General features: G+C 37.1%; 1 protein-coding gene across 2 annotated transcripts in view; it reads right to left on the reverse strand.

The window, feature by feature from the left end:
* plekhg4 (pleckstrin homology domain containing, family G (with RhoGef domain) member 4) overlaps positions 1-26,157 on the reverse strand; it is a 73,806-nt gene that overhangs the window by 17,662 nt on the left and 29,987 nt on the right. For both annotated transcript variants that reach the window (XM_082161087.1, XM_082161086.1), the window contains exons 4-13: positions 25,588-25,764; positions 25,383-25,506; positions 25,062-25,155; positions 22,715-22,801; positions 21,938-22,054; positions 20,620-20,718; positions 17,620-17,768; positions 12,777-12,915; positions 11,343-11,465; positions 10,862-11,053 (exon numbers count right to left, since the gene is read on the reverse strand). In XM_082161087.1, the coding sequence (XP_082017213.1) occupies positions 10,862-11,053; positions 11,343-11,465; positions 12,777-12,915; positions 17,620-17,768; positions 20,620-20,718; positions 21,938-22,054; positions 22,715-22,801; positions 25,062-25,155; positions 25,383-25,506; positions 25,588-25,764 (1,301 nt within the window). The remainder of the gene's footprint in view (positions 1-10,861; positions 11,054-11,342; positions 11,466-12,776; positions 12,916-17,619; positions 17,769-20,619; positions 20,719-21,937; positions 22,055-22,714; positions 22,802-25,061; positions 25,156-25,382; positions 25,507-25,587; positions 25,765-26,157) is intronic.

Here is a 26,157-nt window from a genome sequence, read left to right on the forward strand (position 1 = left end):
GCCCACTAAAGGCCTGGTGGAAGCACTAGGCCTTTGCGAGAGCTTCATTTCCTGCTTCTATGGTTCAATTCAAATGCAGGAAAATACTCATAATAATGCACATACTGCTGCATAATACTGCTTGATACTTCAAAAGGCACAAGAAGTGTGTCAATACAGAACAGATGTCAAACAAATTGTTGGACTGCACAGCGCAGGGTCTGTTTCTGATATAGTAAGGGGTTGGCTGGCTTTATTGGGGGTAATGACTATTTGTAAATAGGGAGCTGAGAGAACCGTGGGACTTCTGATTTTTGCCCTGGCCTGGTTGGCAGCAAGCACACATGAGGACTATAAAGTTGCCACTGTCTGCCCATTAGTCCAATTTTATGAGTCAAACAGGAAATAATACTGCTTTGCCGGAGAGCATGTCAAGCATGGGCTTTTTGAACACAAGTGTGAGACCGTTCAAGAGAAAAAGAGACTAGTTTAAAAAAATTTTTTTTACAAACTTTGAATAAATTCCCACATAAAAATATTGAATTTAAGTATTTTAAGAATAAAGATTTAATTTCTTAACATAAAAGTGAATGTGTACCACGTTTTAAAGTGAAACAATGAACTTTGTTTGCAAATACTTTGCAAAAAACCTTCAGTTCATCTAAACACAAGCAGAAATATTGAAAAGTGCAAGCAGTTACCAGTTGTTTTATAATAATGAAAACCAAAAGTAATAAATGTAACATTAACGTTAAATAGATTATTGTGATTATAAATTAAAAACGTCTAAAACTGAAAATTTCCTGTTTTAGGCCTTTTTAATATTTATAATGTCTACTTAATGGAATTTTATTCCTGGAAAGTGGTATTGGGTACTGACACCAGTAATATTCGTCTTGATGGTACTTGGTATCGGATCGAAAAGAAAGTGGTATCTCCAATTCCTTGAATTGTTGAAAGGATGGTCATTGGTTGGCACCATATGCTAATGTGTGTGCACAAAAATCACAGCAGTGTGTTGCATGTTGTTCTGTTTGAGTGAGTTAATTTGATTGAACTGTGCCTTGGAGGGGGCTGGGGAAAAGGGTTCTGCATAGCGAGCCAATCACGCTGCATTTGAACCATCAAAGTGGCATTAATCAGACCCGATCACAACTCTGATCAGACTGAGTGGCTACTTAAACGCCTCACACACGCACAGCACTGGAAAAGCTTATGAGGTCAAGCAAACACTCTCATGCCCTAAGGGAATACACATTAGCCAACCCAAAATGTAAAATGACAATCAAGGCTGAACGAAAATTTTAAGTAAGACCAAAGTGGCCTGCTGGCTCTGTTTTTACTTTCCCTACATTGAAAGGAATCGTTAAGCCAAAAATGATGAAATAGTCTTCCCAGAATTCACAAGTGTCTTACTTGTTTTGGATGCACTTACCAATAAAAATAAAAATAAACTATAAAAAAAAGAAAAAAAAGAAAAAAAAAAGAAAACAACAAAAAAAAGACAAATAAAGATAATATATAAAAAATATGTAATAATTAAAAAAATAACTAACAAATGAAAATAAATCAAATTCAATATCTTAATTGAAACAAAGTTTTCATTATTAAAGTTTTATAAAGTTGTTGTCTATTTTTGGACCAAGCGCAATAAAAATCAGCTCTCAGCACTGTTTCAGCACATGCTATCCAGGTGGCTAATGAGTGCAAGGTGCAAACTCAACAGAGATTAGTCAACATGTCATTAACAAGCTGTGAACAGAAAACTGACAGCCCTTTTACTTTGTCCCTTCCTCCTCCTATTCTTTACACAACTCTTTAAGGGCAACATGGGAGGTCAACCATCATACACGTTTATCATCTTTCATTTCTTGTCAGTGAACGGGTGTGGGGGTCAGTGTTTTGTATCCACAGGTGCTGCTAACCCCAGGTTCTGCCACAACAGAGTAGGACACAAGGACTGAGAGACAGGAGGCCACAGTCAGACCGCCACAAAAGATAGACACACCTAATTAATAGTGCATGGGGCCTGCTTTTTTCCTCAGAGTGTTGTCTCCTGTTGTTCGTTGGGGGTTTGCGGGGCAATGAGGTGTAGAGAGGGGTCTAGAGTTTTTTAGGGAAACGGTCCAGAAATGGGAGTCTGCATAGAGCGGTACATGCCTCAAGCTCAGTCAAGCAGCATGATGAGAAAAAAGACACACCAGTCCATAAATGTTAGAGAAGAGACACACGGATGATGAGGAGAAAAGAGACAAGGAGGTGCTGTTTGGTAAGAAGGGTCATAAATGCACACACACGCTCATTGGGATTGGCATATGCCAGTGGTGACTGAATGATGAGTTTTCTACGCAGGGGTCCGACAATGTCAAAGCAGTCACTTGCATTCTCTTAAGCAATTAAACAGGGCTCCCTCTGAAGCCCCTACTGTGCTTTACTGACCTCCTCACTGCCAAACCAAAGACCACAAGTCCAAAATCAACTCACTGAAAAATAAACGGATGAGAAGGAACAGCAATAATAACAAACAACTAGTGGAGACGCAACAACAACAGACACCTGTGGTGACAAGCATTTGTTTGAGGAGGTTAAGAGATACCCAAAACTCTAGTTTGAGTACAAAGACATTTTATTGGCCATAACTTCTGGAGTAGAATAGTGCAGACACACTATATTTTGAAAGGCTATAGCGTTCGGCTGTATGCACGTGCTAAGCGTTTCCCATCAAAACCCAAGTATGCTTTGGGCTTAAGTGGTAAACCATTAAACCACTACTAAACAGACAACAGATATCAACTAAACATCCAGCATTAATATTAGAATGCACACACACACACACACAAAACAGAATACACAGCAAATTTTGAGTGAAGAAAGAAAGGACCAAGTGGTGTAGTTACCACATCTACTAGCAGGAGTTAATGGGGACATGATGAACAGCCAACACTTGACTGTTGATCAGTATCACAGAGCACTCTGCGTATAATACGTGAACAACAGCAATATGTTTTACATTTCAATCACTTTCAGTAAAAGTATATCACCATTTCATTTAATGGTTAATTGAGGGTTAAATCTGAGAGACAAGCCCTAACCCTAACCAAAGCTCTCCCAGTCAACATGCAGAGAAGTCAGCTTCTGGTCAGGACAAAAATACATTAATGAAAGCCTTGTAAACTATAAACAATCAGACAATTATTCCAAGAAAAATAAACTCATGATAGGCTACTACTGCAGCAACTCAGTCCTATTAACTGAGTGTACAGGTATCAATGGGTTTCCATATGCTATGAGACTTCTGAAGGCACATTCATTTAGAGACTAAAGCAGATGGTAACTGAATGACCTGTGTGATATTTTACATTCAATTTAGCTAAATTATTTAAATGTACCAAGAGTGACAGGAAATATACACTACCGTTCAAAAGTGTGTGGTCGATTTAAAAAAAAAAATATATATATTGTGCAATATTATAACGATTTAAAATACAAAGCAGAATATTCAGCAGCCATTACTTCAGTGTCACATAATCCATCAGAAACATTCTAATATGCTGACTATATTCTAATATTCTAAATATAAAAACCTTACTGTGGGAAGTTGTACTTCCAGTGTAGTCTTTAAGCAATTACCACTGACTTTCACATATATCACTTTCACAGTATAACATCACATCACACTACAACAGCCGAAACACACAACAGCAGAAACGTCCTGTGGGCTGGAAAGTGAGTAAACATACAATGATGTCACGATCACTCATGTCATCTCTAGAACTAAGATGAGCAAAAAAAACATGCTCCTGGGGCAAAGCCGTTGTAAAGTAATCCACTTCCATAATGATCTGACTAACAAGGTGTGGAGTTACACTGAGATAATGGATGGCATAAACCCCCTGATGTGGCCATTTGCCCAGGGCACCAAACTCCAATCTAAGCTGTGTGAGAAATGTTGGTCAATACCACATGCAGAGAGGAAACTCTATTAAAAACACTGCAGTTCACACACTTACAGCCTGTGCTTGCCTCACATACACACTTTACCAGCGCATGAATGAACAGGAGATTGAAGAGAGCCAGAAAGTAGGGGGTGGAGATTAAGTGAGGAGTAAGGAAATCTCCACAGACAACCGAAGAGCTCCATTCAAAAGTGTTTTGAGCAACATTTCAGTTGTCCCTTCAATTAGAGTGGCCTCTAGTGAAAACATCTCTTATTGTACAGTTGCAGTCTGTTAAGCCTTGACAAGTCTTCAAAGATTAAAAAACAAAAACTTTCTGTGCACAGATAATGTACCACATATCAGTCAAATGCTCCTGATTTAATCACCACAATGCTCCTCTAAACTCCTACCTCTCCATGACTATATCCGTTTTCCTGCTCGGCTAAGACGCTGGTGGTCCCATGACCGGAGCACGGAGCGGCGGCAGTCATCCTTTTCTCTCTCTCTCTCCCAGACTGACAAAGTAACTGAGAGAGAAGCCAGTGGCGCCCACTCCCCTCCTCTCCCCACCTCCCTGCTATTCACAGGCAAATGCAAGTCTAAATACCAGATGGGTCTGCCCCAGCAACTTCACTAGAGGGGCGGAGGGGGTAGAGGGCAGAGAGGGAAGGGGGGATGGGACAGGAGGGTGTCTGTCAACAAAACTACAAAGCTCCTCACCAGAAAGGGCAAAGGAAAGACGGCAGAGCGATTGCTGAAACTTGGCATGCTGGTGCTAACTAGACCTTGTGAACCCATATGCAGGCGGAGTGAGAAATCCAAAACATTGATGGGAACTTTGGAAGGGTAAAATGAGGCCTAGCTGATGATTTATAAACACACAGATACACACATGTATGATGTGACTGCAGGAAATGGTGTATTATGACATAATATAATCATGTGAGTTCTGACTGGGTCAAAACTATATGCGTGTTACCGATTCTGAATTTATAACCCTTGTGTGGTTGAGTAAGTTGTAATCTTGATCAATATTCAGCTAGAATTGGATTAGAGGAAAAACAGCAGCAGAAGGCATGTGGGAAAGAATTAATTCCTTGGAGACATTGAAGTATCAATAACCTGATCAATAACCAACCGCTCACAGTATGTTGTACACATACACACACATTCTTCCAATACAACAACTGCTGTTTGTGTCACTGCTGGATTTGCTTAAATGATAAATTATACTCTCTTGAAATATAATTATAGTATATAATTACATTTCAAGTAATTTTTTAATGAAGATAAAATATATTTCCTTCATGTGCAAAAAGAAAGCGGCAGATTTTTTTTTTCATTCTAGTTAATTTATTTAAAAAAAATATATATATTATTACATTTGTAAAGTACTGCATAGTATGAATACATCATAGTAGAAATTGCTGAAATAACTTACGCTGAATACAATTAGTTTTTTGTAATACACCAAAAATATGACAAATATTACAGTAATGGAATAAGAGTTATCAGAATACATGTTATATTTTTAACTAAAACTATTAAAAATGGTTTTTGGTCATTGAAATAAAATAATATTAAATATTACATGAAAAACAAACAAACTTAAAAATGCTAAATGAACTATTAACTAAAATAAAACAAGTTTAAGTACTAAAATTAAGAAAACTAAAAACGAGAAGAAAAAAATTACGCTAAATAGAAACATTAAAAAACTAATAGAAATGTCAAAAACAAAAATGACTAAAACAGAAACATTTAGATGGAAACATTTTTGGGGTGAAATGTGACTTGGACATCTCTTTGTTAAATTCACAAATTTACATTCACTGTGAGAGGGCATAAATATGCTCATCCTCTCTGAGCAGAAGCCTGCAGTGCGTTAATTCAGCTCTTTAGTGAAAAGCCTGTGGTTTAAGTATTGTCATTATAATAACAACATGGAGGTGCCATTTCCTTTGACTTGCAATGTCTGACTGTATGTGTTTAGGCTTAAAACCATGTAAAACAAAAGAGGAAATGACTTTCCTCGTAACATTACAGAGATTGCATTTCCAAACACCTAAATGAGGGTTTGAATGAATTTAAAATATAATGAAGGGGCAAATGAAATCTTTTCTGACAATAAACTAGTCCCATTGCATAGATGAGCATTACAGGTCAATACATCCTGTGAGACTGTGACTTTTCCCCTCATCCTTCCATCAAACACAATCTCAGTGATTCCTCACTCTCTGCACTCTTACACACGAAGACCATCTGGAGCAGAAAGGACTCGGTCTCACACACTGGGCTGTACTGTCTGCTGTGCCTCAGGCTGCATCACTGGGCTGATGCTCACAGCTCTGCTGTCACTTTCTGCACTGCTGGCAGCTGTGATTGCCTGCAGGGCTCTGATCCAGACAATACATTGTCAATATTATGTTTGTCACCCAATGTGTGTCAGTGAGCTTACACAGCGGCCAGTAAGGTCAGAGTAAATTCATTCATTTAACACACGCTTACTGACTGAATGTTTATTTTGAAGGGAAACCTTTTAGGTCACACAGAAGTGAAAACACCAGAATTCTACAGGATACTTTCTTTGGTTGAACTTCTAGCTGATTTAGAAAAAACTTGTGGTGTACAAAAAGTGTGGTTAAATTTCAAATTAAAGCTGTTCTTTTGAATCTTGAAAAAATTGTATCACGCTTTCTACAAAAATATTAAGCAGAACTGCTTTCAACACTGATAATTAGAAGAAATGTTTCTTGAGCACCAAATCGTCATATTAGAATGATTTTTGAAGGATCATGTGACACTGAAGACTGGAGTAATGATGCTTAAAATTCAGCTTTGACATCACAGGAATAAATCACATTTATGAAAAAAGATATTAATATAGAAACATTTAAAAATCTTACCGACCCCAAACTTTTGAACGGAAGTGTATATTTTACAGCAAAGCTAGATTAACATTAACTACAGAAACGTTTTATATTTACTAAAGATATTTCCATGACTTTTTATGATTTTCTATTTTTCCATGATTTTTCCTTGGATGGAAATCACAATTTTATAAAAACATGATTTTTTTCAGGTCTTCTATGACATTAGAAACATACATAAAAGTACATATATACATATAAACAGTGGTGGCCAAAATTATTAGAACGGTAAGATTTTTTAATGTTTTAAAAGAAGTCTCTTCTGCTCACCAAGGCTTCATTTTTTTTTATCCAAAATACAGCAAAAACAGTAATATTGTGAAATATTTTTACAATTTAAAATAACTGTTTTCTATTTGAATACATTTTAAAATGAAATTTATTTCTGTGATGGCAAAGCTGAATTTCAGCATCATTTCTCCAGTCTTCAGTGTCACATGATCCTTCAGAAATCATTCTAATATGCTGATTTGATGCTCAAGAAACATTTATTATTATTATCAATGTTAAAAACAGTTGTATACAATTTTTTTTCAGGATTATTTGATGAAAAGAAAGTTCAAAATAACAGAATTTATCTCAAATAGAAAGCTTTTGTAACATTATCACTACCGTTCAAAAGTTTGGGGTCAGTAAGCTTTTATTGTTTGTTTTTTTGGGAAAGAAATTAAATTAATTAATTTTAAATTTTATTTTATTTTATTCAGCAAGGATGCATTCAACTGATCAAAAGTGACAGTATAGACATTTATTATTTAACTTTCTATTCATCAAAGAATCCTGAAAAGAAATATTTCACAATATTACTGTTTTTGTTGTATTTTGGATTAAATAAATGAAGCCTTAGTGAGCAGAAGAGACTTCTTTTAAAACATAAAAAAACTTACCATTCTAATAATTTCAGCCACCACTGTACATGCATACATACATACATAAATTCATGGTGTCCTGTTGTACTATGAATAGAATCTCGTGTCCTCGTGTGCAACCTCAGCTGTCATAGCACAAATTACGTGTTTGATGACCACAATCCACATTGGCCAGTTCTTCAGCCGTGCTTGGACCGGTTGCTAGGCAATGCACTCAAACAGTGACTTTCTAAATCTGGGATGAGCTGGTCTGTCATTGAAGACAAATCAAGCACTGGAGTCCAGCATGTGGTCACTCACAACGCACAAAAAAAACAAGACAGAGGTTCTGTACTGTCTCAATCACACACAGACACACACGGATACAATGCTCACACAAGACTAATACACATCTGTACACTGTTATACACTAACTACACAACCATCAGTGTTGAGACTAATCAAAAGCATGAAAATTCATGCATAGGAATGGGTGTGAAAGGACAGGTGGTTTGAATAAGCATTCATGTACGCCAGTCAGATGACACCAGTGATTTCCACAAGTGTCATCGCGCACCTTAACACAACGACACAAAGACTCTATCTGCAGTGCTGAATACTGAAAAGGATAAATGTGTTATATGTCAGAGACTGATCTAGAAACAGGCAGTTGTATGTAAATGAAGCCAGCTTTTGATTAATACACACATATACTGACAACTTTTGTCAATATGCCAACAGACGGCAGGAGAGAGCTTGGATGAGTTCACCATGCCAACAGGGCAAGGGCTCTGGATGTATGGATGATCTGATGAGTCAGGAAAGAGCACTATGATTATGCTAATGATAAAATCTGATAGCGGTCAGCCAACAAGACCATCTGTCCCTGCTGGGGCTCGGGGGGAAACACTGAAGACAGGCCGAAGCGTTCAACACTCACTCAGTGGCACAGAGGAAAAACACAATGGTCTGATCACAAAGACAATCGTGTGTGTGTGTGTTTGTGTTTGTTTGCCTGACATCATTGCCAGTCAGGGATTTCCGTAATAGCTGGTGCTTTAGAAACACTGTATGCTTTTCAGAGGAACTCTTGTCTGATGGATATAAAAATACATGAAATTGTGCTCCATTACTATCACTTAACACTATATCAAGACCTATAATTATATCTGTTTTAAGTTAAGTATCTGCTAATTCTAAAGTTTTTATCATTATTAAAGAAAACTGGAAAACATAAGAAAGATGGGACAGGATTTATTTGACTAAAAGTCTATCTGACTATAAGGGTTATCTCTTCTGACTAAAGGAAGATAACAGTTTTTGATCAGTGGCTGTTTCAACATCCAACCGAGGTCTATTAAACACCAGAAGACATGTTAAAGCAGCGCTGTGCAGACCGGTCAGTGTATGACTGATGTCATACACTGACCGGTCTTGCTCAGTGCCGCTTTAAGCCTGGAACACACCAAGCCGACGCACTAGCGCTGATGAAAGCCGACTGTGTTGTCGCCTCGCGTTGGGGTAAAAAGCTGCACTTGAACACACCGAGAGAACTACAGCCGACTGTCAGCTAGAATGCGCGTTCTTCGTCTGCGTGTAAATGAGACAACTGTCTATTTCTGCAGATATATTCGTCATTCAAAAAGGAAACCGACGTTGCAGGCTGCAGATACACAATCCATAAACAAAGCAGTGCGTGCTTACCGTTTTGAATATCAATCCTGCTAAACACATTCTTTATTCCACTCCGCTCATGTTAATATTGAAATATTCGCCAAGGAACACTCAGGTAAGATGACATAACATTAGAACAGCCTTCTATCTGTACCGTTCTGACTTTTTTGCTCGCTGTTTTGCTATTATTCTCGTGCACTGATTCTTCACTAAGCTGAACAGCCAATCAGAGTTCTCTCTCTCACCGACGGCCCGACGCCGATTCAACATGTCGAATCGGGCGAAAAAAAACCCAGACGAGGACCAATTTCTGCCGACGGTGCGGAACCGTGCGGAACACACTGAGAAAACTTAGTCGGTCGACGCACAAAAACTGCCTGACGGCCGACCGTTGGCTTGGTGTGTTCCAGACTTTATGTGTTCAATAAAATAGGGTTTCACAACCTTAGGGTCGTGACCCCCACCAGAGGTCGCCAGAGATACTTATGGGGTCGAAAAGCCTACTTGATTATAGGGAAACTACATTTAGACTAAACTAATTTTGAAACTAACCAAAATTAAACAAGACTACATTCTGTTTTTAGAATGGAAGAACATGTCCTGCATGAACCACCCATGAAGCATATGACTCGAAAAAAGGGGTTTCCTAATTTTTTTTTTTATAAAAAATACTGCAACAATACTAGAAAAATAAAGTTAGAGAAACACAGAAAAAGAAAAAGAAAACAAGTGCAAAACTTTAAGTGAAATAATACACTACAAAGACTATAACTGGTCGAACAAAAACCTACTGAAGGATGGACACAGCTAATGCACATCTAATCTGAATTGAACAGATTACATATTAATGGATTAATGTATCAAGGTAATTATTCTGAGCAATTGAAACACCTTATAATTAAAAAGCAGTACAAGTAAGTAATCTCCCATTATCAACCAAACCTATTTAAATATTTCAATCAAGTAAAGCCTCAAACAATCCATTAAATATAATTAAAGGGATAGTTAATCCAAAAAGAAATTCTGTCATCATTTACTCACCCTCATGACATTCCAAACCTGTATGACTTTATTTATTTTGTGGAACACAAAAATGGTTTTAAAACTAAATGGGGTCCAAATAATATTGCACCTCATTTGTTTTTTATCGTATGAAGAAAAAAACCCACTGTTCTTCTATTGTGTTCCACAGTAAAAAGAAAATTATACAGGTTTGGAATGGCGTGAGTGTAGAGACATTATGACAAAATTCTCATTTTGGGTAACTTATTCCTTTACTAAACCATTCAGAAATCAGATAACAGACAATGCTTCTAACATATCTCAAAGTCTTCTAAAACTTGTCACAACATTTCACTGTGTTGCACGCACTACAATACAGCTCAATACCAAATGAACATTTTATAAAGGGAGCCTTAGTAGTAAAAGTAAAAATAGAAATACAGAGAACAGTCAGGTGAGTTTACATCAAAAACAACTACTGACCACTTACCTTGTCAAAGAACTCGTAGAGTCGGACAGTCTTGTCAATTTTATCCTTGGTGTCCTCCACTCGCTGGGAGAAATCATGTAGATGGACCCAGAATGAGCGTACTTTCACCTCGTATACCTGCAGCTCTGCAGAGGAGATGTCTTCCCACTTCTCTAAGCGCTTGAGGAGAGCTTCACCGCTCTTACAGTGCTCCTGAACACACACACACACACACACACAGTATTACATAGTGGAATGGTATGAAAGCATAGGGTGCGACTGAGGTGACTACATTTAAACATTGACAAACGCTCTTGAAACTCATGTTTACACAATTAAGCAAATGTTTGACTCCTGCAGTAAAATATTATCTCTGGGTCCAAATAAAAATGTCATGAGGCATTTGTTGACAAAATATGAGGACAACCCCAACCCCAAATGCAGATGCTGTGGGGAAGGGTTAAAGTGCTGTGTAAAACATGTTTAATAAGAGTTGACATACATATGCAGCTGCGTAAAATTCTCTGAAGACAGTCTGTTTATGACGTAACTGCTCCAAGGAATCTTCCAGCTCACTCAGCGTCTGCAGACGAGACTCTCCCACCTCCTCTATCCACTGACTCACCTAAGAGACAACATATACATACAATCAATTAACCCTGCTACTTTCCAGCTTTAAGACCCGTTCACACCAAAAACGCCAATTATAACGATATTAGTGTCAACACCAATGCACGATAACATTCTGTTTATTATAAGCACTCACTTAAGTTATGTCATCTGCCGCATGAAACACTCAAGCTCTTTAAAGCAGGATGGATTCTGATTGGCTGTCAATGTTTTTATCGTTCATCAGTTAGAATTTTTTTTTTCTAAATGCTATTTCAATGATATCATTCCTTTGTATCATTATAGTTGTGTTGTGGACTTCTCTATTCTCATAGAATTAGAATGTTTAACTTTATAGTTATCATTATAGTTATTGTTTTTGTTGTGAATGGGCATTTACTCTGTTATTCGTAACATATTTTTGCTTCTTGTTCTCTGTGACAGTAGACTTTGGCAGTAGACTGAAACATGAGCACACAAACACATCAATCACATGTGTGTCATCTGATACAGATGCTATGGTGCTAGTTTACATTTTCTCATGATGTGCATGAATGTGTGTGTGTGCTTGGCTAATCTGTTTCAGCAACTTCCACTATATCCATGCCAACAGGATTTCCCCCCCCTCTTTCTGCCTGCTAGGCACAATCATCCATTAAGACTATCAGATGAATAAATCACCAAGGCAGTGTGTAGCTTAGTAAGGCTGTTTGTGAGTGAGTGAGTGAGTGAGTGAGTGAGTGAGTGAGTGAGTGAGTGAGTGAGTGAGTGTGTGTTTTTTACAGCAAAGTTTTAAGTGTAATAGGTAAACTCAAAACTAAGAATTAGCCTTGAAGACACAAACTGCCCAGATGTGTTGTGGAGTTCAAAAGTCTGAGACTATTCGTGCAAATGCTTCCCTTTTGCAGTCTTTACTAATATAAAAATGTATTTCTTCAAGAAATTTGTCATTATCAGCAAAAACAATTTAAGTGAAAAGTTGAATTAAATTTACAGTAATTTCAGTATTTTTCAGTAGAACTCAGTCTCTCACTTGCATTAATGGTTTTATACTTTAATTTATTTAATCGTGAATTTCCTTTCTAAATGTAAATTCATTTATTTTTCTATAAAAAACCTTTTATGTCACTTTTTCTGTTTAATATTAAAACTTTGTTAATTTTCAAGTTTAAATTATGAGAAGTTGTCACATTAACATGACATAACATGGAATGTTTTAATTAAAGAGAAAACATATAGTACCATTTGCTAAGTCTCACACACAGCTGTTATTGTCATCTGTCATGAATCGAGTTCATAAAAGCAAGTGCAAAACCTTAGTCCTCACCTCTCTGAATCCCTCCTCCAGGGTCTTAAACTCCATAATGAATTCCAGTTCCTGTGTGCATTTGTTGGACAGCATCACCAGTCTGTGAACCAGCTCGTCCACTTGGTTATACAGATGTCCTGCATTCTCGATGGCATCTCTAAAACACACACCAAGAAGATTTCCACAGCATATTAAATTTAGTCTACATATTGTCTTGACTTTGTTTCCATTTCCTGAGAGAAACTCCAGGCATCTGAACTGTGGAGAAAACACTGACTGCAGGACTCACATCTCATTGGCTGAGACAGTCTTATAGAATATATTGATTGGACGAGGCTTTAAATGTAATTGGATGTGAAAATTGTGATCCGGCAATGGGAGACAGGGTATGGAGAAGTGCTGGAGGGAGGGAGGGAGGGAGAAAGAGAGAGAGAGAGAGAGAGAGAAACCAGTGTGTGTGGATTGTATAAGAAAGAAAAAGAGCATACATGAGAGAAACGAAGTGAGTAACTGACTGTACTGTATACATGTGCATATAAGTATGTCAGGAAAATATTTATTTTAATGCATAATTGTGAGAAAATGTGAATAATGGTGCATTTTTGTGTATCTGTATGTGAATGTCCAATGCTGCGATACACAGTGACAGAGCACACTGTGCACAACAGAAGAGGTTGATGTCTACTGGATGACTTCATCACCGCTGTAGTTCACTTACACAATAATGTATTGTGCTCTAGTCAAACATTTATACAACATTTCCCCTCAACGATATGCCAACTAACTCAGCCAAAGAGTTATCCACTCTCTGATCCATACACAACATCAATGTCAATTTAAAAAAAATAATTGAGGAGTGCTAAATTCCCATTTTGACTGCCAAAAGACTTATCAAAGCATGCAAAGACTTATTAAAGCAGACATGTGGCACATGCATAACAACACAGCCAAAAAATTGTGCCCCCTGCTGTTTCATACACAGATGCAAACACATATTCACATGGTTTAAAAGATTTTCAATAAAGTTACCTAGACTCTTTCCACTTGCTTGTTTTTGTTTTTGAGCTTGACAGCCCTATTCACTTACGATGTGAAATAGAGCTGTCACAGAGTTCTACAGTCACAGGTTCAGAAAGACATGAGGGTCAGAAAATGGTAACTGAATTTTAATTTGGCTCATATCCCTTTAAGGTATTGGTTGATTTAAGTTCAGTGTTGGAAAGAATATGTGTGTTACACACAATGAGAGGCATGAGGTGCAAATCAGGGACCTCAGAGTCAGTCCAAAACTCACCAATTATTCACAGCACACACCCATAGCAAACACGACTTATCACAGCACGCAGGGGATATCAAAGACATTCCAGCAAGAGAGAACAACAAAAGAGTGAGCGAGAGAGATAAGAGTCTAAGACAGATGTATGAAAAATCAGAAGCCTTCATTACCAGCTCAATGAAGCATTCAGACATAGTATTGTTGATTAATTGTGTTTGGTAGACAGAAGATGAATGAACTTGATTGTTTCTCTCTCTCTCTCTCTCTCTCTATATATATATATATACACACTTGGTGTCTCTAATAATAATAAGATTAAGATTAATAATAACATTTAATTTATTAATATGTAGCTGGCTGTATTTTTATTAGTGATTTTTGCTGACAATTATTTATATTTCTGATTATTATTACACTGTTTTACAAGGACTATAGAAAAGAGATGAAAAGGAGATCCAATTTCCTGTTTATGTACATTTGAAACAAAAATTAGCAAAGACCACCAGTGAGTAAAAGCACAATCATTCTATTCAGTAAAAAAGTAAGGGTCATAGTTCACCTTGAGGATCCAATGGAATTGTTAAAAAGACAGTCTTGAAAGATTATGTGTGAGGGAAGAAGTCAGTTTAATAAACACAGAAAAATGCAGAAAAAAGAGCCGGACTCGTTCACTATTGTTGAGCACTTAAGACTCAGTCACACCTGTGAGATTGAGCCCTTTGTGTGTCTGTCAGCATCCAGGTGAAGTGCTTGTGTGGGAGCAGCTCAGACAGCTTAGGTTTCATTTTGGCATTTGCTAAGCAACAAATGAGCAACTGGAACAGCCTTTAAACTCTAATTTCACCTAATATGAAAGGCACAAAAGGGATGGAGATGACAAGGCGGACAATAAATCAGGCTACAGAACCAGAGAGGCTGGCTTAGAATTATATTCATTGCATATTCATTTATTAGATGAAGCCTTTAGAAAAAGCAAAAACCAAGCCATCAGTCTTAATGAGCAACCCACTGGGTCTTTATCACCGGAATCTGTCACAAACACCGGGCTCGAGTGTTTGTGTCTGAGCAGGAGGCTTTGAAATTGCTTTTGAGTAAGCCAGCACAGACATGCCACTGTGTTTTAACCAAGGGGCAACATTCTGATCTGAAAAATGAAGCCTACCCGGAAGTGCGAAAAACTGCAATACATCGAAAATCCGCTAGGGGAAGGTCCCAAAAGGGAGCAAATGTCCATAGCCCCCATGTTAAAATGTCCGTTTTCACAGCATAAAATCATGTTTTTACAGGTTGGTCCCATGGACTTTTATTGGATTTTTCGATAGGTTCCGAGTGCCTGACAACGGCGAGGGTAGTGAATTTTTTTCTAACTCGTTAGTTTAGATAGTATTTAGATATAAAATGTATGACAATAAGGGCGTGGTTAACTTTGATTGACAGCTTGATTGACAGCTGAAAGGCAGCGCCACGGAGAATGACAACATAAGAAGCGCCATTTTTTAATACAGTTGACATATAATACTACTGTTTCTGTATCATGAAATGTAGTTTTAAGAGTTTTTCAGGCGAGAATGTAGTTGTTTAAAGCTCAAATCTGTGGTTTATTTATAAAGATTTATGAAAATTGTATCCAGTTGTGAGATCCAGCGATGACCGGGCGCTCGGCGCGATGTACCCCGCCTGGAGCAGCCTTTCATCGGCTAGACGTTTTGAGGTTTGCCGCTGACTCTGGCGTCTCTGTAGTGGTTAAACATGAGATATAATTCGTCTTGTCTATATCTAACGGGTGATTTTTGGTCTCGTGGGCAATCGTTTTGGCTGAGGGGAAGTTTCATAACTTTATAAGCTATATTTAACTTGTACCGTTGTATTAGAGATCGAGCGCATGACTTTTTATGTTTGACTGAATTGTTTGCTTTATTTGTATAGCTTCTTGTAACTTTACCTTTTACTTATACTTTTATAATAGCTAATATTGATAAAACTGAAATTTAACAAAAAGAGACTGGGTTGAGTTTTGTCATTTTAAATTTTAATACAAAGAAGATGATCTGTAATGTTGTTTACTGCAACATCTGTTGTTTAGTACAAATGCACATATTGCCTGGACCATATTCAAATGTTTAATATTTGTATATTATATTTAAAACGAAAAGAGGCAGGTTTGTGTTTTATATTTCGTTTTGTTATAAATAGGCAAACGTTATGTGCAGTGAATATAATCAATACGCGTTGCCTGAACCACATTTGTGTGGCTATAATGTTTAAGATTTCTTTAAATGAAAACGAAAAGAGTTAGTATGGTGTTTTATAACATATTTCGTTGCCTAAAATATACACAGAGATAACCGGAGTAGCAGAGCGAGCTGAGTGACGCGCGCTGCGTCAGAAGGTGGGCGGGGTTAGGGTTTCCCAAGATTTTCCAAGATGGCGCCGCCCATACCCCCCATAAACGGCTTCAAACCCGTTCTTCAGAAAGTCTATGGGTGACGTCACAGACGCTTTGTCCATATTTTTTACAGTCTATGGTTTTAACCCAAGTCAAACAGGAAGCAGCACTAGAGCCCTGCTGCATCCAAACCATACCGTGTTATCAGAGACAGACACATGCGCATTTGGTGTCTGTTTAGCTCTGAGATTGTGTGTATGTTTCAGGATGAAATGACTGTGTGCAGATAAAGACATTTCTCTTGGCTTAGCTGTGGGAAATAACATTCACACTCCCTCAACCTCCAGCTGAACCCAGCCCTGATCATCAGAGGCCTGAACATGCTCTCCCACGCTCTTTCTCTCTCTCTCTTTCATTCATACTCTTGTCTGGCACTCTCAAACTCTCTTTACATCTTTCATAATTCTATAATTCAATTATAAAACCTAGCGAGCTGCCTCATTACCTACTGACTATTTAGGCAGCATCCTTACTGAAATTATACTTCATTAGTGGCTCATTTGTAATGTTCTACATGGGCAGGAACTCACATGAAGCGCACAGGAGACTCAACTCACAGCTGATTTCAATTTGTGCATTAATATGCATTTCACATACAAACTTTATGTCAAATAATCATTTATAGTCACTTTTTTATAAATGCCTTTTTATTATTCAATGAATTACATGATGTATACTACCATTCAAACATTTGGGGTCTGTCAGATAAATTTTTTGGAAAGAAATTAATATCCTTATTTATCAAGGATGCATAGAATACAAAAATAATAATATATTATTGTAATAATATTTCCACAATATTACTGTTTTTGCTGTATTTTTGGTCAAATAAATGCGGCTGTGGTGACACTTCTTTCAAAAACAGAGAAAAATCTTACTGACCCCAAACGTTTGAACGGTAGTGTTTATTCAACATTTATCTTGGATTTATTTTTCCAATGAGCTTGCTGCAGTGCATTCTGGGATTGTCTTTTCTGCAAAGGACATGTCATGCTGTCTTAGAATTTGCCCAAGACGTGGTATCTTAAGAGGTGGCGTAATTAAGTTGCCTACCTTTAGCTCACTAGATTTTGGAACAGAGCTTATTTGATTATTTGTGATGTGTGCAGAGGGTTAAAGTCTGTATAATCTTGTCTCACCTGTAGTCCTCTGTCAGACTGACGCTGGTCTCTTCTTTTCGTAAACGGGACAGAGCGGCTCCTCCCTCCAACTGTAGCCGCACCAGCCTGCTGTCCTCCAGAACAGTCCTCATCAGCTCTCTGTACTTACACAATAAGATCTGTGCCTCCTGCAAACACACACACACACACACACATATTACTATAAAACACAAACACTCCTCTACAACTGCACACATTCTCACACACCTTATTATTACAAATACACATCATATCTACTGTTCTCTCACTGAGTAATATCTGTCCTTTCTCCAGCATAAACACACATACACCCCATAATTATCTTCCAAACTCCATTGACAGATAGACTAATACCTGTAGAAGCACACATTACCTGTACACACTCTCACGCACACAGGCATTCATTATTATTCATTAAAATTGTATCTACACCTCATTCATTTAATACCAGCTCACGTTTGTACTCATTAAATGATCAAATGAGCTTAAGCTACAGTACAGTTTAATACGCGTAACTGCCAAACCTTCAGGTGTGTGTTTGTACTTGTGCTGTTGTACTTAAATCTGGCTTTTATGGATCTTTCTTAACAACAGTAGAACACTTGTCTTGTACTTTATATACTGAACCCTTTTGGTGTGGATGCAGCATAATGACAAAGCAAAAGTTACCAAATCCACTGCAGAAATGCACACAGATGTACAACAAATCAGCTTTCTAGGCCACTGATATGACTGGAGTCATCCCATGTGAGTGTACACTACTATTCAAAAAGATTGTGTTTCTTGTATGTTCATCAAGGCTGGATTTATTTGCTCAAAAATGCAGCAAAACAGCAATATTGCAAAACATTATTACAATTTAAAATAACTTTTCTATTTTAATATATTTTAAAATGTTGCAAAACTGTATTTTCAGCATCATTATTCCAGTCTTCAGTGTCACACGATCCTTCAGAAATCATTCTAATATGCTGATTTGCAGCTCAAGAAACATTTCTTATTATTATCAATGTTGAAAACAGTTGCACTGGTACATTTTTCAGCATTCTTTGATGAACAGAACATTTTAAAGAACAGTATTTTTTTGAAAGAGAAATCTTTCTCTAAAAATCCAAAAGTTTCTTTCACTTTTGATCAATTGAATTTAATGCGTCCTTGCTGAATAAAAAGTAACTTATTTACAAAAAAAAAAAAAAAAAAAAAACGTACCCCAAACTTTGAACCAGTAGTTGCATGATTTTAAACATGTTTTTTTTTTTTTTTTTTTAAATGGTTAAACATTAAAAATGGTTCAAATGACTTATACGTTTACATTACTGACAATTTCTTAACAAATGTATTGAAACCACTTCTGAGAATGGTTCTTACTAGTAAACAAGGTTAATAAATTAGTAAAACACCATCTTAATCAAACGCTAGATGGTAGTAAAACTACCATCTTAATTAAAACCTATCTATAATCTGTAAGAGTAGCATTTGGAGTGTAATACTTTTTTAGGGTGTGTGTGTACCACCCAGAAAAGCATCCATAATACCGACCCGATGATGCAGATTGTGGTCTGACCACATTGTGCGGAGCTAACAACAAAAGGTTATATAATATCGAATAACCTCAGGAACCTCAACAAAAGCCTTCTTAAAGTGATTTTGAAAAAGTACTTAAAGAAATAAAAATCTCATAATTACTGTCATATGTCTACACCCTAATTAGCATGCGTGTGTGAAGTGGGATAAAATTGTAGAGCAATTACATGAATTACAAATGTCAGTGGATGTTTCTATGAGTTTTAAAGCCTATTTGGAGTTTTGTTTACAGAACTGCTTTAAAACTCTTCATAGACACTATATTAAACTATTAAACGGTGGAGAATGAAGATACAGCATGTGAGGTTCTTAAAGGTATAGCGGAGGATCTTTCCAAATTTTAGATAAGACCCGCCCTCTCCACTTTTTGAAAAGTTTGATTGATTCACCAGAATGATTGACAATTAGGAGGACCAATAGTTTAGACTACCCACCAGGAAGTAAAACATCCTCCGCTATACCTTTAATACAAGGAGAAAATAAAAAAAGTAATCCAGGATTGTGGTGAAAAAAACAGGGGAAAAAGAGGGGACACATTTAGATTAACGGAGGGAGACAGAAGACAGAGAAGAAACGGCACAGAGATGAGCGGACAGGCCAAGACTTATTCTGGTTTTCTATTCATTTAACATCTAAGCATCACTTCATCCACAGGAGGGGCTGTTTTAGCATTCAGTAAGCAGAAATCCATACCCTCATCCACCAGACTCTTTCTTTGCTTCTCCTTTCAACTCTTTATATAAACCCTAGGTAAGTGATTTTGAAGATGGCTGCAGATAAACACTCCTCTGGGAGATCATTACTTCTCCTGAGGCCCTGTTTTCCCCCAGAAGCCTGTGGATAAAAGGTCCTTCGTGACCTCCACTGACAGCCAGAGGTCAACTCGGTCAAAGCCTTGACACACTAACCACACAAATACTGAAGTCTATTTTTCAAAACTCAACTTGTCTTCTAAATAGAACAGTCTTTAAAATCAATGAAACCAGACTCCAGTGCCACTGCTGTACTTCATGGAAACAGAATATAAGTCCCTTTGAATAGAAGACCCTCCTGAGCAGAGTTTACTGTCAGAAGGTCATAATGAGTCCTCGGACTGCAGTCTCAGTAAACATAACTAGAACCAAGAGTTTAGGGGCTCAACTGGTTTCACAGGCAAACTATCTGCAATATATATTCCTGTAGCTCAAACAATAGAGCATGTTAACACCAAGGTCATGGGTTTTATTCCTAGGGAATGCAAGAACTGATAAAAATGTATACTTGAATACAAAGTAAGTCACTTTGGATAAGTGTCTGCCAAAATCATTAAATATATACAGCTCTCTCATTCCTGACAGGGCTGGGACAAAGCATTTTTTGTGGGACTGCTTTCGATAGAGCTGCTTTTAGAAAGTATTTTATTGACTGTTGCAGTACCTCTGCTGTAGGTGGCAGCACTGCAGACTCCAGTATGCTGATGGAGTTCTGAAGCAGGTTCACAGCATCCTCACAATGGCTGGTCAGCTGCTCCAACCTCTGAGATTTAACAAAAAGAAATGTTTAGGTTAGGAACCCATTTGAACAAAAATCCAGTTTACTAAACAAACAGTTGTCAGATGTTGTAAATCATGTAATGTACGCATATATCTCACTGCACATGAAATTATTCTTTTTATGTTTTTTAAAGTCTCACCAAGGCTGCATTTATTTGATAAAAAAAGAAAAGAAATATTGTTAAATATGATGACAATTTAAAATAACTGTTTTCTATTTTAATATATTTAAAAATTTAATTTATTCCTGTGATCAAAGCTGAATTTTCAGCATCATTACTCCAATCTTCAGTGTCACATGATCCTTCAGAAATCATCCTAATATGCGGATTTGATGCTTAAAAAACATTCATTATTATTATCAATGTTGAAAACAGTTGCACTGGTAACTGGTACAATTTTTTTTCTTTTTTCTTTGATGAATAGAAAGTTCAAAAGAACAGCATTTATTTGAAATAGAATCTTTTATAACATTATACATGGCTTTACTGTAACTTTTGATCAATTTAATTAATCCTTGATGAATAAAAGTATTGAAAATCTTATTTCTTTCCCCCCCAAAAATAAAATATAAATTCTTACTGACCCCAAACTTTTGAACGGTAGTGTTTAATGTTACAAAAGCTTTCAATTTCAGATAAATGCTGTTCTTTTAAACTTTCTATTCATCAAAGAATGCTGAAATAAAAATGTAAATAACTGTTTTCAACATTGATAATAATGAGAAATGTTTCTTGAGCATCAAATCATATTAGAATTATTTCTGAAGAATCAGTAATGATGCTGAAAATTCAGCTTTGATCAGAGGAACAAATTACACTTTACTATATAATCACATAGAAAACAGCTGTTTTAAAAATTTACACTTTACTATATAATCACATAGACAATCACAAATTGTAATAATATTTCACAATATTAGTGTGTTTTTATCAAATAAATGCAGCCTTGGTGAGCAGAAGAGACTTCTTTAAACATCTTACCGATCCAAAGCTTTTGACTGGTAGTGTATATGCTAATTGATAGAGGAATTTATTATTGTGATCATTATTAATACACACATCAGTGGCTCATTGCTGTATTAATCTTGTGGCTTATTGTTTTATACCCGTGCCCATAATACACCATGTGATTTTTGGCAAAATCTGTGAATCTGTGAGCTTATTCCAGCCTTAGTCCTAGGAATGATGATGATTTCTCACCATTCTGAAACAGACCCAGCTGCTGTGGGAATAAGGGAAAGTGCCTTCAAACTCAGTGGGGAGTTGAGCGATGTCAACATGCTTATAGAGAGACTTCAAAGATGTCAACAACTCCACCTGACAGATGCAAAAAGAACACAGAACACAACAGTCGTCAGGTCTTAGCTTCTGCATTAAAGGGGATAAATATGTATTGCAGTGCAATCATAAACACTTCAGCTATTCTAATAGCTTAGATAGATGTCTAGGCTACACTATCAGTCCAGCTGTTGTGAAATTCTCAACTGAAGCACTTTCCTACGTAGCTACAAGAGTCTATCTCTGGAGGTATGATTTGTGTCAGGCACAAGCGGCGTCTCAGTACAGACACTTGTGTTTTAAAATAGCCATCTATTTCTCAAAGAGTGCAGAGTAACTAGGTGAAAGCCAGAATCTTGTCAGTGCTGGTAGATGCTGTTTATTTCTATAAAGGGGGCTATTTTTTATTAGAGGATGTTAGAGGATTTCCTTTAACATTAACTAGAAACCTTCAGTAAACTCACATTGTTCTCCAGGACCTAAAGATGAACAAATTACCTCCATTTCCTCCTATATAGAGTAAAATATGGATTTACGTTTGTTTTTTATCCTTCCTGCCCTCATTAAATGAAAGTCACACGCTACAATATTACATGTGGCACATCATGCGGATCTTGTCCTCTGTAGTTATTGTTTGAGTATTATCGTGGCTGAAAAGTCATGCCAAGTTACAGGTGATGGGTCATTTTTGTGCATTACCTGTATAGAAGAGGTTTTCTCCAATCGCAGAGCCAAATCTCTGTCGGCCAGCAGCAGTACCGTATGGATGCATCCCGGCATAGCTTCCTGTAGAGATTGAATAGACTATAAATCACAAACAGCACCATGAGTTCACAGACTAACCCAGAATTCCTAGTCCTATTGACTAATACAATTATTTTATAGTCATTTATGATTACTGAAAAAGTAATTATAATTACTGAATGCGAGCCTGTACACAAGAGAGAAGCCTGTCATTTTATGAGTTTTTTATGAGGTAAAAAAAAAGAAAGATGTAGAAATGTGTCTGGATCAATCTTTTACAGTAAGATCAATAACACCTTGAAAATAGATGGGGTGAATTTTCATTTAACGCTTCATTTAACTATGCATTTATGTCATTGAACAAAAGTTTTTAAAGGTTACATAACCTAGCAGACACTTTTCTGTCATGTGCCCCAAAAAACACAATAAAAGCCTTCTGTCAGTGAATGTACCACAACAAAAGAGCAGAAAAACAACACGCTATAAAAACAGACCAGAGAAGTCTATTATGCCTTTGAGAGCTGTTTTAGTCTTGTTTCCTTGTACGTCATCATGCATACTGATCATGCACACATTATCGTGCCATCATAGCCACATCAGAACAGAAGGAAAAGAAAATCTCTGCTGGAATGAAACAATAGCATATTTACTGAGGAATGTTCCAGAAACATCAACAACCGCTTCAGGGCTGAGACTATTTACTGCTGATATTTATTGCCTACTTACTGAAACACTGCAGTTTTATTTTTCACTTTGCATTTTGAGTGTATTAAAATCATGAATATATGGTGAGACTGGGACTGGTTTTATGTTGTTGTGAATTAAAAGTGTGTCTTAACCAAGGTGTTACTATATTGTTGTGTGAATTAGTTTATGAAAAAAATCTATTCCTTGGTTGGCCATGGTTCAAACTTATGTTTTTGAATACGGAGGCCTGATGGAAAAGTGTACTTGTCAGCTCAAAAGGACATCTATAATGGAATGATAGTATTAGTGGAGGGAGAAGAGCCTGTGTCTGTTCCCTCAGGACCGGTCACTAAGCTACTGCATTCATTCAGAAAGACCTCATCTGTCAGTGTTAGCACTGACCCTGAATACACTGAAGGGCATTCAAACACGTTTCACATAGTTTAGCAGTACATAATCAAGAATCTCTTATACTTTCAGTAAAGCCACCTTTTCCACAAGAAATATCAAGTCTATCATGGATTACAGATACAGATGGGAGATCAAAGAAATTAGAAAAAATAAACCAGGCAAAGGTCATATGGAGAATTTCTGCAGCTGTTTTAAACCTCAAATGAGTTCATAAAGACAATGAAAAGCTCTCACAGAGGCCCTGTGCTACTCAAAACAACATTGTCATTAAAAGCATTCACCAATTTTACTTTTATATTGCTCATATTTATCTCTCTCTATCTCACTCAGGATGTTTAAATGGTGAAGTCAGCATTGGCACATCCTCAGTCTGTCAAAGTAGGGCAGGTTTTTGGCAGAAGAAGAAAGCAGCATTAATCTGCATTAAGGTCTAGAACACAAACTCAGTCTGGAGTCTCTTCCATTAAATGTGCTCAGGGATCATGTTCCTGCAGTTACTTTGAGCATTACTTACTGGTTTCCTCACATCACTCATGTAAATGACTGTTGAGGTGATTCTTCTAAGGATGAGATAAGCCATCTACTCTCCATAAACACTAAAAGAAAAATGTATATAATGAAATCTGACTGGATATGACGCCTGTGTTCTCTACTGCCACCTTGGTCAGGCCACTCTTGTAAAATAGTAACCTTTAACAATTGAGATAAGATCTCAATAATAGTAAATAACTACTAACAAGCAACAATCATGTCAGAAGCTTTCTGCAAAATAACCAATCCCAGATGAGGAAAAGAAATCCAAAGACATCGCCCTCTCGTGTGAGCATGTCCTATTGTGTAATTGTGTGTGAATGCAACTATTTATTTCCACAGCTGGGAAATCACATTATATTTATGATGTGCTGCTTTTTGCCTTGTTTAGCCAATAATGACTGATTCTTTTGATGAAAACTCTTCTCAAAGGTTTACATTAGTTTAGTCAGCTCATCTGAATTCCTCAGTAGCAGATGTCTGGTTGGAAGTTAGATTTAAATACCAAGATTTATGGCAAGTTTGCATTTCCATTCAGTTTTGAAGAAAGTATGAGAAAGGAAACGCCTAGAGGATGTGAACTGCATGTGACAGTTCTATATGTGTAGGATATAAACAAATGGTAGACTGTATATGTGTGTTACTACAAATTATACGGTCATGGTGTTCGTACCTGGAGGATGTTGAAGGCTTTAAAGAGGGCGGGGACAGGAGAACACTTGCGGGCATCCACCAGGACAGTCAGTCCCAAAGCACTAACTTCCTTCCTGAGAGTCAAATCAAGGTCATGTGTTTGATGAAGGAAAGGTAAATAAAATAACATATCAATGGTTTATTGTTCTAAATGAATGAATCTTAGATTATAATAACAATATTACAGTTTTTTTCTGTATTTTTGATCAAATATATACAGCCTTGGTGAGCATAAGAGACTTCTTTTAGAATTTTTAACAAAACGTATTGATTTAAAACTTTTAAACGGCATTGTGTGTACCTGAGTGTACTGAAGAAGTAGACCATGATCCGCACCAGCTCTCCACTGTTGCAGTTTGGATTCAACCAGATAGTGTTTCTCATTGTCACGGTCACAAGGGCATGGCCTGATTTATCTCTTGTTCCTAAAATTCATTTTAAAAGTTGAGCTTTTGGATCATATTGATGGCAGGACCATATTAAGGGCATTAGAAGCAGTCCCTCACCAGGTAGGCAGAGCACTCCTGAGTTCAGGACATCAGAATTTATGTCATGCGCCTCACTCTGGACAGGCTGGGTCCTCTGGGAGATGGGCGGCAGTGGTGGATGAACTGCTGAGGGGTCTTCACTCTGGGTTTTAGCAGACAGGTGGCAAACAATGTGGTCTACTTCCTGACTGGATGCTGGAATATGAAAATCAGTTGGAGTTATTTCAACACAAACAACACTGACACACACAAACAAAAACCTAAATGTTTAAACCTAAAAACCTAAACTGACAAGTCAATCTGTCTTATCATTAAAGACAATAATGCATCACATCAGTCTATAGAAAGTTCACAGATAACAATGATATGATTAGTTGAAGTGAGTGTTTACTGCAATGTTTGATCACTCAGTATCAAAATGGATTTCACTGAGATTCTTACTCGCTGAAGATATACAGCACAGCTTACAGATGACTGACTTGATAACTACATTTGGCTCTAAACCTAAAAAAAAAAAAGGGAAAAAAAGCGAAATCTCTGGGTCATGAAACACAAATCTATTCAGACTCTGAACAAAGCCAGCAGACC

Source organism: Leuciscus leuciscus, assembly GCF_965113295.1.
Source record: "Leuciscus leuciscus genome assembly, chromosome: 2".
NCBI classification, from domain to species: Eukaryota; Metazoa; Chordata; class Actinopteri; order Cypriniformes; family Leuciscidae; genus Leuciscus; species Leuciscus leuciscus.